This window comes from Musca autumnalis, unplaced genomic scaffold (assembly GCF_047663935.1).
Source record: "Musca autumnalis isolate F117 unplaced genomic scaffold, ASM4766393v1 scaffold_3, whole genome shotgun sequence".
Classification (NCBI taxonomy): domain Eukaryota; kingdom Metazoa; phylum Arthropoda; class Insecta; order Diptera; family Muscidae; genus Musca; species Musca autumnalis.
This window is the reverse complement of record NW_027411866.1, coordinates 82,090,925-82,110,058: the sequence shown is the minus strand read 5'-3', so window position 1 is coordinate 82,110,058 and position 19,134 is coordinate 82,090,925. Positions and strand designations below refer to the sequence as shown.

The window sequence follows — 19,134 nt, the reverse complement described above, 5'->3', positions numbered from 1 at the left end:
CTTGGGGTTCTCCTTTTAAGGATAAGCGCACTAAAATGTTGGGTTACATCCAGTTTGAATTTCTTATAATTTTTATTGCATGTAGTCCTTATGATTTGTATTGCCCCTTCATTTTCACATATTTTGAAAGCTTAAAGATTTTCTCACGCAGAAGAATTCCGTCCAGCATATACTCGTGCAAAAAGGAAAACCGACAAAAACTTTCGAGTCGTCGGTTTTCCTTTTTCAGATGCATTATTGATCATTAAAAAAATTAAATTAAAAATTAATACTAAAAATGATCTTGGCCTAAAAAGGCAAAATTTTCAAAAAAAAAAAACTTTCTAAATTTGCTATTTTCAATGTAAGATTCGGCAGAAACAATACTGATATGTTCGAATGTATTCGAACGAATGCCCTTTCCACATTAGCCTATATAGGTCAAAATATAGGAAAAAGTTAAAAATGTGTGCACATTTTATTAATTTTTAGTGGTATAGGAATTCACTCCCGGAGTCGACCCGGAGTCGGAGTCGTGAAAAAAAAATCTTCTGGAGTCGGAGTCGGAGTCGAGCCAAAAATACCTCGACTCCGAAACCCTGTATATAACTACCAAGTAATAAAATTCTTAAATAATTGTTGTAATTGGTTTAAGTCCTTACTTCATTTTTACTTTCATCTTTTAGTTTTAAGTTCCATTTTGTATGATAACGTCCGCTTTTAATAATGAATTTTTGGGGCTTTAATTACAGATTTATTGTTAAACAGCTAACTATTTATTTATTTATTGTTAAACACCTGAACTAAAATAATTACAGTCGCACTTTTAAAATCAAGGTATTTTCATAAATTCACTTCGATTTATCAAAGTAATCCCCAAACTTGCATATCGATTAGCATTAGAAGACAACGCCAATGAAAGACAACTTCATTAAATAAAAATTTCACATACACTTAACGTGAATTTGATTTATTTTAAAGTAAAAACTCTTTAAACGTGTCTTAATTTAATTGCTCTCACATTTCCGCCTTGTAAAACCTCAGGTTTGTAATAATTGCTTTTTCGAACTTTTGGTCATGATTTCAATGTACGAAGTTCCAGATACAATTTAATGCTTGATTGAGCCAATCCCATTAAAAATTGTGATTTAAAAAAGAAATGTATTACTCCACTACTACTCACTTTAATGAAGTCATGTCAACCAGCCATGCATAAAAGGTAACCAACCGAATATCCTCCTACCACAAACCAAGAAAGACCTGTTAACATTCATGCGGCTTACCACATTGTTCTGTTGATGCAAACGAAGCATTGATTTTGAAATTATAGTTACTCCTAACCAACAGTTGCAGCAGCAGGATTTGCAAATTGCCAACACAAGGGCAAATGGCATAGCTATCGGGCGGCAGCAATGTTATGAAAAGTGCACTTCCAGCATTTGAATAACATTCAATGCTGATGCTAATTATTGGAAAACTTAATTAAGCTTTTGGGTGTACATTTTTCAAGTCTGAACTTTTAATGCTATTGCTAACATTCGATTCGAAATCTAATTTGGTTGTTGTTATTCTGTAACAAGGAACTCAAATGAAATTGCATTCAATTTCAGAGAGTATTTGTTTTTCACCCCGCTCCACTCCACTCCTCCTGGTGCTCCTCCACCACAACAACGATGAAGAGACCAACAACAGAAGCCAACAGAAGCAAAAACCCAACATTTTATTATGCCCTAATACGTCTTAGTTGGTAAGTACTTCTTCTTCTTATTCCTTGACATAGTCGATAGTAACGACACAGATTGTGTGGTAACAAATGTCGAAGGATAAGAAGCACTTTAAAGCAATGAAGAAAATAAAATTGAGAAAATAACAAAAAGCAATTTTATACTTGATTTCATCCGCAACGAACAACAAAAAGTGATTGGAAAAATTCGAAAATAGGTGAATGTGGTTTGTTTCAATGTTTCAACTTGGTTGGATGGTAAATAAGCCAACAAGAACAACAACAATAGCAAGAAGAACAGATGGCAGGTGGCAGCATGCAGCAAATACCAGCAGATATTAAGTGAAACATCAGCAGGTTAGTAGTAAAAGGCAGTCAATGTCTAGACCAAAGACTCTTTAAAGGGAAATTTTAAATGAGGGAGGCGCAGGTAATGCCATAGGCTATGCCATATAGAGCTGTGCAATATTCTATTAGAAGATTATCAGAGAAAAATGTAAATTTATTGCTAGAAATATTCACGAGCATTAAGGATTTTAAGATGTTAATAAGAGATTTACCAAATCTATGTGCACTTAAGGTGCGGCCACGATTTAAATATGAAATCTTTGTAATTTAAAATAATTTGTATATCTCATGGATTTTCAATAATATTATTTAAGCTGTTTGAGCCGACAGAGATCGAATCTTTGGACGTAGTATCGTATAAACTATATTGGGGTGATTCCCAAAAAGGTTATAATGAATCTATAATAGGTCTTGGCGTAAAACACATTCTACATTTTGAGAGGCCTCACACACATATATGATAGCATTACATGAAGCTGACAATAGTTTAAATAACGCATTTATCTTCTGCTTGAAGGGTACAATCAATTGCTGGAGCTCTTCTCATGATCTCTGTTTGGCGCGGGATAGATTATTGACAACTATTATGCTCCGCAATTTTTATACCGATATAGTTCATCTTCGAATTTGAAATAAGTTTGAAAAAACGATTACGACGTGCAAAGTTTAAACCAAATCTGGAGATGCAGTTAGTATGGACTTACCACCGATTATAATTGTACAGTCGCAGTATGAGCCCGGAGGACTACCTGTTGTTAAAATTTCAAAACGAGTCTAAACATATCCCTTAATTTGCAAATTAGCGAGAAATGGATGGTACCAGACGAACAGTCTAAAGAAATATAACGATGCGCAAAAGTTAGATCAACGACAAGCACACCATTCTATAGTTATCTGAGAGCTTTAACAGGGCCACAATAGGTACTATCGGCTAAAAATGTTCAAACGATCCACAATCACCTCTTAAGCTGCACTTAAGCAAAAATGGTCACTTTTTATGGAGAGGTACCCGAGAGGAGGATGTTTTCCGATACAGACCTTCTTAGGACTTGATGTACGTTTGGACAAAACTTTTACAATGTCTAAAATTTCGGCTAAATATTCAATTCGGAAGTTGTTGTGCTCATCCGTCATTTGTGTAATAGGTACAAAAATTTCATGACGAGCCGAGAAGAGTTCCTAAATTGTACTTGTGCCAATAATTTAAAAATTTTGTGTGGGAGGTACCGGGGGAAGCTGAACGATACAAAATTTACAAAAATTTCATGACGAGCCGAGAAGAGTTCTTAAATTGTACTTGTGCCAAAAATTTAGAAATTTTGTGTGGGAGGTACCGGGGGAAGCTGAACGATATAACGCATATTCGAACTTGATCCATGTCAGGAAGAAATATTACCAGTTATTGTGCGCACCATTTTTGCGAAAAAAAATTTGAACTTTTATTTGGGTAGGTACTCGAAGGAATGGACCGTTATGGCCCATCTTCGAACTTAAACTAAGTTTGAATAAAATTTTATAGGAACCATATTTTCGACCAAATCCGATGATCCGTTCGAGAGTTGTCGTGCGCTCCAGCCAGACAGTCGGACAGACAGACGTGCATTGCAAAATCGCCCTCAAATTGGCGTCTAAAATCATTGTTTCGTTGAGGCATATTTTCATCGTATCAAAGTGTATACGAGGGGCACTTGAAAACTTTCTGGCCTAGCAACACGCAGTGTCGCTATGCGTCATTGGACATTTTTTTAGAAAGTTTGACAGTTTGTAGCCTAAGCGTACTCAGGACAGTTTGACATACGACCATTCGTTGGGTTGTTTACAGTGGCTTGATTGAGACACCTCCAAATCGTGATTTTTGAACGCTTTTACAGCACCTTCTGGCGACGAAAATCGTTGATCACGCCTTTTTTCTTTATGTGCTGGAATAAAATAAAGTCATTAGATCCCCAGTCAGGTCTGTACGGTGCATGACCCATCAATTCCAGGTTTTTTTTCGGTCAAAGAGGCGCTGGTTTGAAGCGATGTGTGAGAGCCCACATTGTCGTGATGCAGAATGATTTGTCGTTCGTTTGTTTGTTTTTCGATCTTCTCAGGAGACTTCAGGCAAACAGATTGTAGTGTAACGCTCAAAATTAACCGTCCTACATTTCTCAAGCCGTATAGTCACCACACGGTCAGATTTGCCGAAGAAACAGGCCACCATTTGCTTCGAAGGTCTTTTTCCATGAACAGCTTTTATTTGACTTTTAGCCTTAAAAGTTCCCGGGACCGGATGGTATAATACCTGCAATGTTTCAAAATGCCGGTGGTTAAGATCCTGGCGCAGATTTTTAAAGCCTGTTTTCGCAAATACCTGGTCTATGGTAAGAGGTAAAGGTGATATCAGAGGAAGCCTAGTCACACTCTACCTGAAAACAACAGGAAATGGTTGGGCAAGTTGTGAAGAATATGAAAAATTCAAACTTTATTTTGGCGGCGTTGTAGAGAACTTTCAATATTGTAAAGCTTCTAAACACACTCAGTAATACATGAATTGATGAGATGTTTGAAAGCAGGAGGAAAACTGCAAAAAGAGGTATGCCGCAGGAGGTGGGTCACACGCAATTCCTCTGGTCGTGGAAATTCCTGTGTGCATCGACCAACTGAAAAGTAAGGTCATGGCTAATGCTGATGATGTAGTAGTACTGATGTGTGGTAAATTTTGATCAACCTTGTTTGAACTTATGTAAGGTGCTCTGGCGCAACTATCAAACTGGACCCATGATAATGGATAATGCTCGTATTTTTCACCAGAAATCGCAAACTTCCAGAACGAGAATTACCAGTTTTGGTTTGAGTTGCATTATAACTGCTTTACATGGAAAAGGAATATCGAGGAGCGGACGAAGAAAGGTCTCATTGCACTCTATTCATGCTATCTATTGGCAAAAGTTGAGGACTCAGACCGCAACTCACACACTTGGTGTATTTAACTCTGCTGCTGCCCATCTTAACATAAAGGCCGAAATTATGGTTCAATCGATGAAAAAATTTACCTGTAGGCCTATTCTGTAACTTTTATCGATTGAAAAGTTGTTAAAATTTCTATTGTTTTTGTGACAACTACAAAACAAACAAATGAAATTGTTGTAAAAAAACAATGAGTAAAGTTGTTACAAAGTTACAGACTAGGCCCCCAGTTCATTGTTGTAGCTAAACACAAATTCTACAAACATTTTTTTTAAAAATCGGATCGTATTTTGATATGTCTTCAATATGTATATTTGGCTTATTTTTGGGTATTTCGGCCCTTTACAGCTATATCAAAATCAAGGCGAATTTAAGAAGGTAATCCAAAAGGCGAATTCAGACCATAGTCTTCATTTGCTGTATTTTTTTTTTGCGCAAATATCCACAAAATTGTAGAAGAAAACGGTAAAATATTGTTCGCGAAGCTTATATAAAAATGTTGTACACATACATACATATATTCTTTAAAGAAGATAAATATTTGTTATTTATTTTTGATTAAAAATATGCTTTGACAGCAAATGAAGACATCAGTTGGAATTATTATTGTATCACCTTCTTCCTTGTAACACGATCAAAATATTATCCAATATTAACAAATTTTTTTAGCATTGGTTTTTTAGCCACAAATTTGAACTGGTAAAGTTTTTTCATCGATGGAATCATAATTGCGGCCTTTAGAGAAAATTTATTAAAATGCACCCTTTGCCCCTTACAAATTATTATTATAAGGTGTTATAGATTAGGAGTTCTAACAAATTTCGAAAAGAAAATTCAGCGGGAAACTAGAGTCCGGATGGAAATAGAAAAATAGGTGGTAGGAGTCCTTGGCGATTTTCGCCTTGAATATGAAGTTCGATGGATTTTATGTTTCCCAATTTTTCTTCTTTATGAGAAGAGCTTCAACGTTTCCTCTGAGATTAAATGTAATTTTTTAACGGTTTGGAAGAATAACCCTTACAAAATGATCCCTTTTGACATCAAGACCTCAAACCTTCGGAGGCCTATAACCGCGAAAGTTGATGAGATAGGGAAAACGGCGAGACACGAGTCTTCTATCTTTTTGGTCTTCTATTACACTGCGATGTCAGAATATGATTAATAAATTTCATATCGCATAGTGTTATATACCAATATATGTTTTTTTCACAGAATTTCCGTGCGTGAGTGTGTGTGTTCTTCTCAAAAAAAGGCCATGTTTGTGCGTAAATCTGCATACAAATGTTGGGCTATATCTAATCAGCACCCCAGTGCTGCCGGCTAACGACTTGAGAACCTTGATCCTACATCTCAACCTGTCGTAGATAGCTGTGGCATTCGGGGACGACGTGAACATGCTGTCGAATGTGACACGTCGAATGCGTGTCGAAATTAAGTTACCATCGAATAGGTGCTGAAAATGGTGGCCGTATATTTCATGGCCAATATTTTCGTATAGCTCGCGCAGAAAAAGGCGTTAAAATGGAGTAAAAGGTGTTAAAATGCTGTGCTCCTTGCGAAGCCCATGGGAAGGAGTAAAGCTTCATTTCGTTTGAACCCATCAGCCTCAAGTTGTGGGCCACAGCTATATTTCAGATGCATTCAACATAATAATGCATAAATGTTTTTGGTGAAGCGTACAAATATGTATATTTCGGCAAAGAAGTAGGACATAGAAATTCCACCACAATTTCAAAACATTGATAACCTTAAATTCTCAAAGGTGTCAATTTGTGGTTTTGGTTTTATTTAGAATTGCTATCTATTATATGGCATTAAAAAAAATATCGTGTCCCTACCTGCCACTCTACTCAATCTATAAAGTGAAATTTATCATAAAAAAGAGAATTGCAATCCTTTTTATCTATAAAATATTCACGTCTCTTTGTTATTTTCTTTTTTTGCTATGAATTTCATGGTTGTGATGTAAATGCACACTGACTACATTAAAGCACTGCTAACGTTTATTCCATCAGCTTTAATGTAGTTCGTGTTATTTCAGCTTACACTAGCTCTGGCATAGTTTCAGATTTTGTTTGACATGCACTTAATGCTGGATACTGGCTGTTGTCGCGTTCCCTGTTTCGCTCCCCCCTGAAACGGCAGTGAATGCCAACTTACCTGAATTTGTCCAATGATTTTTAGAAAACGTAAAATCAAGTGGAAGTTGTTGCTGTTGGTGTTGCTGTTGATGTCGTTTGCCACTGTTTGTTGTACTGGTGTAACTGCCAGCAGTGCTGCCACTGTACGCTTTTGTGCTTCTCATAAAATTTTTGAACGAAGGCAATGCACTGGAACTGAGTCCCATGGTAGTTGGGCTTGTCTGATGAGTGGCAGTAAATTTTGAATGCATACTGCCGCTGGCCCTGTGTTGGGTTGTGTGTGGCAATAAATGGACAGTGGGCGTTGTTATTGTTGGGCTTAAGGGGTGTATGCTGCTGCTAATGCTGTTCAGATTGCTCATAATTCTGGACGTCTTCGTGTTATAAAAACCGGATGAAGTTGTTGATATTAATGTAGGATATGCTGCTTGAGATGATGATGATGATGATGCGGATGATGACGGCGAAAAGGCCAAAGGCTGTAATGAAGTGGCCAAGGATGTGGCGAATGATGGCAATGAAGACATTTGTGTACCACCAGTTCCTTCAATGGACGACGTATACGAAGACGAGGACGACGAGGCAAATGTTGTACGTGTCGTATCGAAAGCATTGAATTGGAACCCCTCTCCAAATGCCACAGTTGCTCCACCAAATGCTGTTGTCTGGCTCTGTGGTAGGGCCGCCGCTACAGCCGTAACTCTTTTTGTTAGTTTATCTGGCAATTCGATGTACGCCAAATTCGTGGCAATCCCATGAAAAGAAAGGACAAAAAAATAGAGTAAAGGGAAGAAAGAAAACATGTAATGCAATTAGAGAATAAAATTCAGCTTAATAAATGTAGAGCAATAATTTTAAGTATGACGACCAATGAATTTGGAATGGGTAAATATTATAGGGATGATGGAATTTCAAATTTGAGTCAATAAACAGTTAATTCTTCTGAAACAATATATCTCTATGAGTATGCCGTAATTTGTCGATACCAGGTGGGAAATGTTCTCTGAAGGTGCTTAAAGAGTTCAGGTTTTCACTAAAAAATCATCATTTCAAAAACTGAAAAGCCAATTGATAATTCCCTTCGCCGGGATGAAATCATGATATTGGTAGCGATCAGTAAATTTTGCAAGCTGTCAGTGCGTTTTGTAAACATTACTCTCTGCAAAGAGGGTAGTGATGAAGTTAAGCCAATTGGGGAATACTCCAGACTTAAGCAATCATATGATTGAATCTTCAACTAAAACAGAACAAACAATTTGTCAATACAATTTTTCCTTAAAACCTTTGTCCAAAATTTGTATTTCCTGTATTTTTGACGCTAAGAGTACATATATTATATATTTATCATAAAAAATAGAAAAAAATTAACAACGGGCTTTCATGGAATTTTGGCTGATGCATTTTCAAAATCGAAAAATGAAGCAGTTTTTAAGATGTTTGAGATAAATTCATAAATATAAAATCAAAACAAATATTTATAAATGAAACTTTTATTTTTTTAATGAAATTTTGCATAAAGGTATAAAGGGAAAATTGAATTGACAAATTGTAAAAAATTCAGAAAAAATAGTAATCGTCCGAACCCCATTATCACATAGAACTTAAAATTTTTGTAATTGAACGTAGTTTAATACAAACAAATTTAAAGAAAATCGGAGGGGTCGAACATCTTTAAAAATTGATTTTAAATATTTAATCGCAAAAATAGCATCCAAGCCCACGGTGCAATTTTTTTTAGCTATTTTTTATTTAATAGCTAATAAAACAACAAAAAATACAAAAAAAGATTTTTTTTTAAATTGGGCCAATATTAAAGAAGTTATGAGTATTTCTTTGCATGTAGTTTTTACAGAATTTGACTTTTTCAAGGCGCGATATCTCTGGAACCGTTAGTCAAAAAATCTGAAAATATACTAAAATGTTTTGCTAATGAGCAGTATCACCACAGCAAAAAATAAAGGAAATCAAAAACCTCATCTTGAAAAAGTGTCCGATTTTACTTAGAAATCCCCATATGTATCTCAAAACAAGTAAGAGAAGTCTATAGTCGGACGAAGCCGACTATGGGATACCCTATACCACTATCCGAGGACAATCGCTCTCCACGGAACTTCTTTTCAATGATTGTGAAAATTTAATTATCAAATATAAGAGATGTAATGTATAATACTTATGACCAAAACCAAAAAGTTATCTAGCATGACAAAGACATTTTTGTAGCAGGAAAGGAAAATGTAGTTCACACAAACTAAAATGTAATGAAACCCACTTATGAAATTTGAAATTTTTACCAATTTCACACAAAAGTTTCAGTCCATTTAACCCGCTAAGTATTATCTGATCTTCACGTTTGTTTGTACGCTTCTTCTTCTTCATCATCAACTCAAACTTTGTTTAAAATTTTGCGGGTTATTATTTTGACCTACAGAGCCGCTACAAAATTGGTTAAAATTTTGTTTTTGGTCCATTTCATCCCCTGAACATTTCACGATCATCACCAAAAACTAATCATTTCTATTACAATTCGCTAAATCGCTTTATCTCGTCGAGATATTAATTTCGACATACCAAATAAGGGGTCTAGAACGAATATTTCGTGGTGTTACATAAACTTTTGGAGAGACAATAAGTAGCATGGGATAAAAATGTGGTTCTCTACACAGAACCCATTATATATTAGGCAGTAGGCCCGTTATCGAACAAACACTTTATTGCAATTTACATCAGAGGAAAGGTCAATAGTTTTTTTTCCATATGTAGGCTACTTTGCGAAATATATATGTCCTCAAGGAATTAAAATATCGACCAAAAATAAAATTTTTATATTTTTCATATTTCCATTTCACCCGCTAAAGAATATCAGATCATCATTCAAAATTGTAGGCATCTTTTTCGACCTATACTCTTATCTGATCATGCACACCAACATAATTGGCATCAATTGAAAGGTCAAGCGTTCCACTTTCAAGTATATCTCACTTGTCCGGAATGTCACTTCCAGGAATTAAGATATAAGCTGTATATTAAAAATTTTCACAATTTTCACACAAAAGTTTTGGTCCATTTAACCCTCTAAATATTATCCGATCGCCATCTCAAATTGCAAGCTTCTCCTTTGTGATATACTCTTACCTTATTTAAAATTACGCGTTGATCGGACTATTATTGAGACCTACAGAGCCGCTAGAAAATTGGATAAATATTATGCTTTTGGTCCATTTCACCCGCTAAATATTTCACAATCATCATCAATAAGAATAGGGATCTATTCTGATCTGAACCCGACCTCCATACAAAATTTCGTGACGATCGGTTCATAATTGCGGCCTGGAGCGTGTTTACAATTTATAATGGACAGACGGACGGACGGACGGACACACATCTCAAAATCGCTTTATCTCGTCGAGATATGAAGATTGGTATACCACATTGGGGGTCTCCGACGAATATTTCGCGGTGTTACATGAATTTTTACCAAAACAAACTTATAATACCCTTTTACACATTGTGGTATAGGGTATAAATAGTACAAAGTAGGAACAAATTACGAAAGTCAATCTTGTAGAGAATTTTTGCAGCTATAAGATTTTCTCCAGTCCCATTTCGATAAGACTTATCGTTTTCAATCAAATCGTGAAAACCTAACAAAAAAACCTAAAAATGTGACCTGTAGGACTATTCCGTAACTTTTATCGATTGAAAAGTTGTTAACATTTCTTTTGTTTTTGTAACAACTACAAAACAAACAAATGAAATTGTTGTAAAATAAACAATGAATAAAGTTGTTAAAAAGTTACTCAATTGAGCGATTGGCCAATTTTGCTGGATCTAGCGAGAAAAAATCCATTTTTGCCGCCAGGTGTTCATGCGGTATCAAATGTTAGTTGGTGGAAGAAATGCCCAAGGTTGTCTCTATATCACGGTATATGACATGGCGATCTTGCATTATCCGTTCATGCACGGATTATTTTTTATCTGACACAAATGCCGATTTTGGTCGACCCTCACGACCTTCGCCTTTTGGCGAGTGTCGGCCACGATTGAATTCATATGGTCCTTTATCGACATAAAACGAGACTACCTTTGTACCGTCCATAAATAAAACCGAATCTTTTTCGAGATAAGAAGAATAATAATATTTGCCAGTTTAAAATCAAAGGCACCTTTTACAAAAAAATCCTCCAATATTAACTTAATATTCATCACTTCACTTTGAACCCACCGTTTTTGGCATGCCAGAAGAATTTATATATAAAAAATGAACATCGTAACAATTCTTGTTAAAATTATTGGACTGTGGTTGAGTGAAGAGAGAGAGAGAGCATTTGAATGTGAATGCGTTGGCTACTGGCAAAATTTCTGTCATGTCTTGTTATTTTTCTGTGTGCTTCACTTTTTTACTGAATGGGATTTCGTTCTATATCTGCCAATTTGTATATTGTTGTTTTTGTTTTTCATACCGAAAAAAGAACTTAATATAAAATTGAGGCGATTAGTATCGCAGAGTTTATTGCAGCGTATAATTTCTGAATCATCTGAGGCGGAAGAGAACAAAAACATTTGGTTATTAAATATTTCCTAAAGATGTTTTTTTGTTGTATCGCTTCAATTAAGCTTTGGCAAAATATTGCTGAAATTTTTTTGTTGCGTATTTGCAAATAATAAGCAACTTTAAGCAAAACGATAACCATTTTAAATTGCAAAAGAATTTATGTGTTTTTCAGGAAATACATTTTTTACCCTCCACCATTGTATGTAGGGTATATTGAGTTTGTTTTTCCGTTTGTTACGCATTGAAATAATCAGTTGCGACCCTATAAAGTATGCATATTCTTCATCTATGTAAAGTTCGTGGGTGGGCTATATCGGCCCACGTGTTGTCCCCATATTACCGGACCGCTCGATTTCAGGTATTTGCGACTTTTAAGCTTCGTTTGGCTTCTGACTAAATTAACTCTAAATTGATACCCAAGAAACTTCTTCAGTAAAAATTGTGGACATAGGTCCACGTTTTGGTACAGCCCCAATATACCGGTAATCCCACGATTGCAATTTGACATTTAGTGTTCGAATTGGTAAAAAAACGTCTGCACAAATATTTCGAATATTGGTGCATGTTTTTGAAAACGACGTTTTTGGCCCAAATTTTATGTAATTTAACTTCGAAGTAGTCAAAAACCACATTTAGTATGGACCCATATAACAAATTTCGTAATTGGGATTCGAACTTCGGAGTAGACGAAAAACTTCTCAACTAAAAATTGCAGACATAGGCCCACATTTAGTATGGACCTATATAACGGTGCCACCCAATTTGATGTTTTAAAGTTTTAGTCCGTATTTTTGACCCAAATTTTTTGTAATTTCTAATTAGGATTACCGGAGGTTACCACACTTTGGTAACATAAAGAAAACTATTTATTTAATTTTCGATTAAAATATGTATTTCATGGCGGAGGTTATAAAACGTTCGGACCGGCCGAACATAATTCATTTTTACTTGTTTAAACTTATTGTGCTACGACAGCAGAAAAATTTTCGGGCCCTTACTTCGCAGCCCTGACAGCCGCAGAGTTTTTGCTTACTTTAGTTTACATTACACTTTTTTCAAACGAGGTTTTGCTTCTACAGAAATTCGCGGTATTATCCGGAAATTCAGTTATATTGTTCAGGTTCCTCTGTATCCAAATTCAAAAATTCGGTAACATGTGAGTGACTTTTGCTGGGTTGTTAAATGCAGCGAGTCGTGCACTTCCTTATCCACATGCATGGCATGTTCTGGGTATCGTGCTATCAATTTGGTTCCAATAAGGATTGAAGCTGCTACATCGTCCGGTTTTTAAATGGTCTAAAACTTCTCGTGTTTGCCTTGGCAGCTGCATGAAGATTTATCCTGACATACCTGAGTGGGGGAAGCCTATCCACTAGACCGTGGTTGGGATGCTCACGGGGTTAACACTCATGTAGGAACTATATCGACAACATCTTGTTGTCTTGATCACTAGTGTCATAAGGAGGCTCGCTTGCAATCCTCAGGTCGGCATGCTGGCAGGTTTGAATATTTTTCTACTCCGTAGCGTTAAGATTAATAGCACACTGGATCCTGAAAATTTACTTCAAGGGTTAACAAAGTTTTTTATCAGTGCGGCAGGCCTGCAACTTGAGGACCTTGTTCCTAATTCTGATATTTTCGCAAATATTTGTGGCTTGCGCGGATTACTTAAACATTATTTGAAACGTTACGCCCAATATCTATGGGTAGTTTTGGTCGAAATCTGGATACCACCGACCAATATGTTCAGTGGTGAATAGTGTGGCATTGGAATCAGCGGCGGATATTTTCATATTCCTCAGATAAAGAACTGCACTAAGTAAGCTATGAATATATTTATCCTGTCACATATGTATGTATGCCATCAATGATAGGACCCGACGCCAAGTTAGAGAATCGCACTACAGGTTCATCCAATAGCTTAAGCATTACCATTGAGATTCCGTGGCGGCACAAAACTTTGAATGATTTCGCGTATCGAATGACACCTGCAACATAGCTCATCGTAAATTGTAATGGTCCTCCTCGGCTGAGAGGGATCTTATACTGCACACCACACTCCCCTTTTGCCCTATCACTTTCGGTGGGCTTTATAAATTGCCGGTTAAAATAAAACAAGCTCCTTTTAGAATGTGTCACTGTTACACCGCACTTTCTGTCGAATCCGGAAGAGAAGGAAAATTGGTCCGCTATTGCTCTATCGTCCTTCTCTATCGGATTCTAGAATGATTCAGCCATTGCCCACAATTTACGTAATCCTGTACAAATATTGTATTGCTTCAGGTGGTCTAGTTACTTTTTCTGTTGACTTCAAGAGCAAGTTCCCTAACTCTTGAATCTTCAAGGTTCCTTCGACGAAGCTCATCACGCACATTTGACATTTGTTTTAATTTCGGCTATTCTACCAGCGATTGGATTTGGATTCGAGAATATGCAAAGCCCTCTGAACTAATGATGGTTGTTTTTAACTGCGATTATAATAGAAATGTGGTCTAAGCAAGGGAAATTGCAGGTTCCAAGGAAGCGTCATTTATCAGACCAGGTGCCGAAATGGTGATGTCTGTCATGCTGTGTCTCTTATCCTCTTAGGAGCGTCTTCGTTTGCCGTGCAAAATATTGAGCTCTCAATTTGCTCGGCCAGCGTTGTACCCCTCTGATCATTGCTTAAATGGAATGTTAAAGCTCATGAAAAGCATTGAAGTCCTTTAGCACCAGACGGTTATTGCCTACCAAAAGGGAATTAGTACCATGGTCAGAAGGTCACATTTCTGTGCTTACTAACGTGTCGTGCTTATAATCCGTCAAAGCAGTTACTTTTCCTTTATTCGTAGTGCAGCGCAGCTAGAAGTTTTTTCTTGCTAAACTGTTGCACTTTCGCGTTCTCTGTAAAGAGTCTTTCCAAGTGCAGATTTGCAGACCATAGGGTGATATAGCAATAATAGTATTCTGCTATTCCCTCCCTACCTTTAATGGGATAGGTAACACCACAAAGAATCAGTGTTTACCTGTCAGTTATTATTTGTATAAGCATCGCGGAGCTTTCTTTCGCATTAGCTTTGTTATAAGGTATCATCTGATTATTATCATAAGATATATTTATTTTTGGATAGGTTATTGGGAGATGATCTAGCCCTGCCCATCCGCCTTTTGTAATCACTCTAGCATCCAAACGATTTTAAAGAGGACGCCATAATATTGTGCAGATGCGTCGTTTTCGTTAATGGCAGTTAAAGTTCGAAGATGGACAAAGAGGTATTTTGAAGACTTAAGCTGCATTTTCTAACTGTAAGTTAGTAGTTTAGGGTCCTAGTGGCCAACATGAAAAATTGTGGACATATGTATGTACATATGTAAATTCACATTTCAGTTTCCCATAGATTGGCCACGCTCAGACTAAATGAACGGTTTCCAGCATGTCTCTCAATTATCATTTGCTTATATACAGTCGTATTTAAAAATATACAATTATCCAAATTGCAGGCAGGAATTTTACTAAAATCCATTTGCTGCATTCTCACCACTACAATTATGTGTGTGTGTTTGTTCTTCTCGATTATATAAACCAGACACCTTTTGTGCTCAAGTTGATGAATTTAATTAATCAAATAACTTCGCAGCCATACTTCTATTTTTTATTTTTTTTATTGTAATGTTGTTGCTTCCGCACCATTCGGATTTTTTGGTTTTAATACTTAATTAATGAAATTTACGGAAATGAGAACAGTAGCAGTCTAGTAGCCACCACCACCAACAGCTATCGTTTTGATTTCCATGCCAGAAGAACTTCGAGCAAATAAGCTCCACAAAATGTGTGCAAACAAAAGTTAAATAACTCTAATTGAATTTGGGTTAAAAGTTTAACAATTTGAAAATGGAAATAAGAAAACTCAAAATGGTAGATGTAGCAGAGATGTATAGAGTAGAGCAGATACTTGAAATGTGTGTCAGGAAACAGATACGGTTATTTTATTACAGCACATTTTGCGTGCAATTGTAACGAGAATGACTAAATTTCTCTTCCTTATTCCTAGTCAACATTTTCCTTTCACAAAGATCTCGTGTTAAAAATTTATTGGCCATGTATATTTAAAGTACTAACAGTACTGCAACTGCCCCAACCAAGTTTTATCATATTAAAGTAAGTCCTTGCCTACAAGTTTCAACCACTGAATTACCCACTTAAGACTTCCAAATACTTAATGGATTAAACTTTACGTGTTGTACCTCAAACTGTCATTTCTCCCATTTGTGGTTAGTTAAGATTGTCTGTCAGGGAGACAAGCATGGCTACGCACACACATGAGCATTCCTTATCGAGCTTAATGACGAATTCCTTTCGAAATAACACACTAGGCCAAACATATCCTCGTACATATGACAGTAAAGCTAAATAGTCCCTTTTTCAATTACACCAACAGACATAGATACACACACTCATTCTCACCAGCTTATAGATGACGGCCTTCAAAAACAGATGTGCATGTGTATTTGTTTGAGCTCCAGCATAATTTCAAGTGAAAGTTTGTGAATAAATGTTGAGACAATAGGTCGCATAGTATTTTCAATTTAATACGAAGTTAATATGAAGAGTGTCACCGATTTACATGAAGTGTATGAAGGCATGGAGTGGAATGAATCAATTCGGAACCAATATCACGGGGAGTAGTGACTACTCCTAATAGTCATGATCAGAATGATGAGACTTTATTAATTATTTTTTAATGCGATCCTAGAAGTGATTACAATCGCAAAACTGTTGAGATTTTTGGATGAAGTAAAATAATCTCCGTTCGAACATTGTCGTGCCCACCAGTTATTTTCTTTGTTCACAATGGGATTTTTAAGAGCTTTCGCTCAAACATCTTGTCGAAGCACCTTTTTCACTCCGATTGAGACACCTCCAAAACATGGGTTTTGAACGCTTTTACAGCATTTTCAGGCAATAAAAATCGTTGGCCATGCCTTTTTTCTTGATGTGCTGGAATCAAATGAAGTCATTGGATCCCCAGTCAGGGGATGTGAATGAATTCACAGAAGCCTTGTTTTTGATTTTTTTCTGGCACAACGACCGATTTTGGGCCACCCTCATGACTTTAGTTTTCTTGCGAGTGCCGACCACGGTTTGTTTCATTAAACCAATTTTTCATAGTTCTACAGGATGGTCCTTTATCGACATACAAAGATTTAATTTGATCGATACACTCTTGCGGTTCACAGGTAAATTCCATTTTATGCAAAGTGATTTTTTCAAGTCACTGTAAACAACACTAAGCTAAAAACTGTCATACTATCCAAAAAAATTTCCAAATGGCGCCTGGAAATACGCTGTGTTGCTTAGGCCAGGTAGTTTTCGTTCGGCCCTCGTATCTTGGTAAAAACTACAAAACTATTCTCAAATTTAAGGCCTATTTGCACTTAGTCAAATATTGTTTCATCTCGGTCTTAAAACACCGTCCGACCTACAAAATTTTCAAATGAACCGGACTATATATACGTCTTAAACTATAGGAAAAATTGAGTAAAATGGCATTTAAGATTTTTAATTTTTTTCATCATGTTGACCTTTTAAAGGACATTCAAATTTCAAAGAACAAACTTTTTCAAAAAATATTTTAAATACTTGTATTCATCGTGTCGCACAATTATATAGAATAAAATGTTTTGTTTTCTTTGAAGAATTTCATGTAAATATTTATTAAAAAATAACTTATAAAGTTAGGATATTGACATTTCGATAAATGTTGCACAACATAAAGGATATTTTTTATTTTTTGCCTTATTAAGGCGAAGGCCATTTATAGTGATATTTAATTAATTCTCTTTCGAGTTGAGCTGTTAGGCCTTTAAAGATCCATTGAAAAATTAGGAGTCTACCGAAGTCCCACGGATCCAACCATTACACTACGTTTCACGGGTGGTAAAGCCGATCTTCAGGTGTATTAGGATGTTGTTTTTGGTGCAGACGAAGGCAAAGCATGGAAACTAGTATATATATCGCACTTCATTAGATAAATGTATATGCGAAATTATGTCAGTTAATTGAAACTCCAAACTTTTCCTATAGTCCTGCTTGGTAATCCCATTTTTCAATGTTCACAAATACTATAGTAAGTTTTATTCCTACATCATTAGTAATTGCTCTTCTATATCAGAAGATTTTATTTTTGATTGGATCATCAATTATTTTCTACTAAAGTTTTGACAAGTTGATGGCTTAGAACGCTAAGACGCCGGCAACCTTGACACCCAGATTCGAATCCCAGCCTGGCTCATGCTGAAATTATTTTTTATTTTTTGCCTTATTAAGGCGAAGGCCATTTATAGTGATATTTAATTAATTCTCTTTCGAGTTGAGCTGTTAGGCCTTTAAAGATACATTTAAAAATTAGGAGTCTACCGAAGTCCCACGCATCCAACCATTACACTACGTTTCACGGGTGGTAAAGCCGATCTTCAGGTGTATTAGGATATTTATTTGAAAAAATTGCAGGATGTTTCAACGGATTTTTTAGTATTTAATTTTTCAATGACATTTTTTATGTCCTTGTTATCCTTAAATGCAATAAGTGAGAATTAATATATAATGTCTCTTTAATATAACACCAAAACCAACATGGTGCGATGAGTAAAAGTATTTAAATATTTTCTTAAAAAAATTTGTCCTTTGAAATTTGAATGCAAAGAGGGTAGTGATGAAGTTAAGCCAATGGGGGAATACTCCAGACTTAAGCAATCATATGATTGAATCTTCAACTAAAACAAAACAAACATTTGAATGTTCTTTAAAAGGTCAACAACATAAACGAAAAATCTTAAGTGTCATTTTTTCAATTGTTTATAGTTCATCTGTGAAGCAATTTTTGGAAAATTGAGGACGGTGGAATGTTTTGGGTTTAAAACAAATATGCCTTATCTTCAGGGGCATTTTACGCTCATAGTTGTGTTCTGCGTTATATGCCCGACATTTGTAAAGAAAAAACCGTCTGGTGCTGGGGAACTTCAATGCTCAACATGGGCTTTGGCATTCAGGCCTTGGCAATGACCAGGGGGAACAGGCCGAGTATATTGATAGCTACACGTTATTCAAGGTGAACGAAGACGCTCCAAAGAGGAGACTGCCATAGCACGCTAGACATCACCATCGCACTATGTCGCGAGTTCATATAAAGGAGTTGGAGAGTTCATAGAAGGAGTTGGCGTAGGTGGATGAATTTTCGTACATGTACTTATTGTTGGCTGACAGTATCGAGGGCAAAAATTGGGAAGGTAGGCATACGGTTTGGTATAGCCCCCATATAACGGAACTTCCTAATTTTCGATATTTTGAATATTTCAGCTAATGTATCGACCAAATTTGCTGAATTGAGGTTCAGGGCTCCCAGTTGGCAAAAGAACCTTCCCGATAAAACTTATGGATATAGTCCTATGTTTCGATATAGACC

At 36.2% G+C, this 19,134-nt stretch overlaps 1 protein-coding gene across 4 annotated transcripts in view; it reads right to left on the bottom strand.

Moving 5' to 3' along the window:
* dpr18 (defective proboscis extension response 18) overlaps positions 1-19,134 on the bottom strand; it is a 567,617-nt gene that overhangs the window by 281,676 nt on the left and 266,807 nt on the right. For all 4 annotated transcript variants that reach the window (XM_073977849.1, XM_073977846.1, XM_073977847.1 and 1 more), the window contains one exon: positions 7,160-7,858. In XM_073977849.1, coding sequence (XP_073833950.1) covers positions 7,160-7,858 — 699 coding nt within the window. The remainder of the gene's footprint in view (positions 1-7,159; positions 7,859-19,134) is intronic.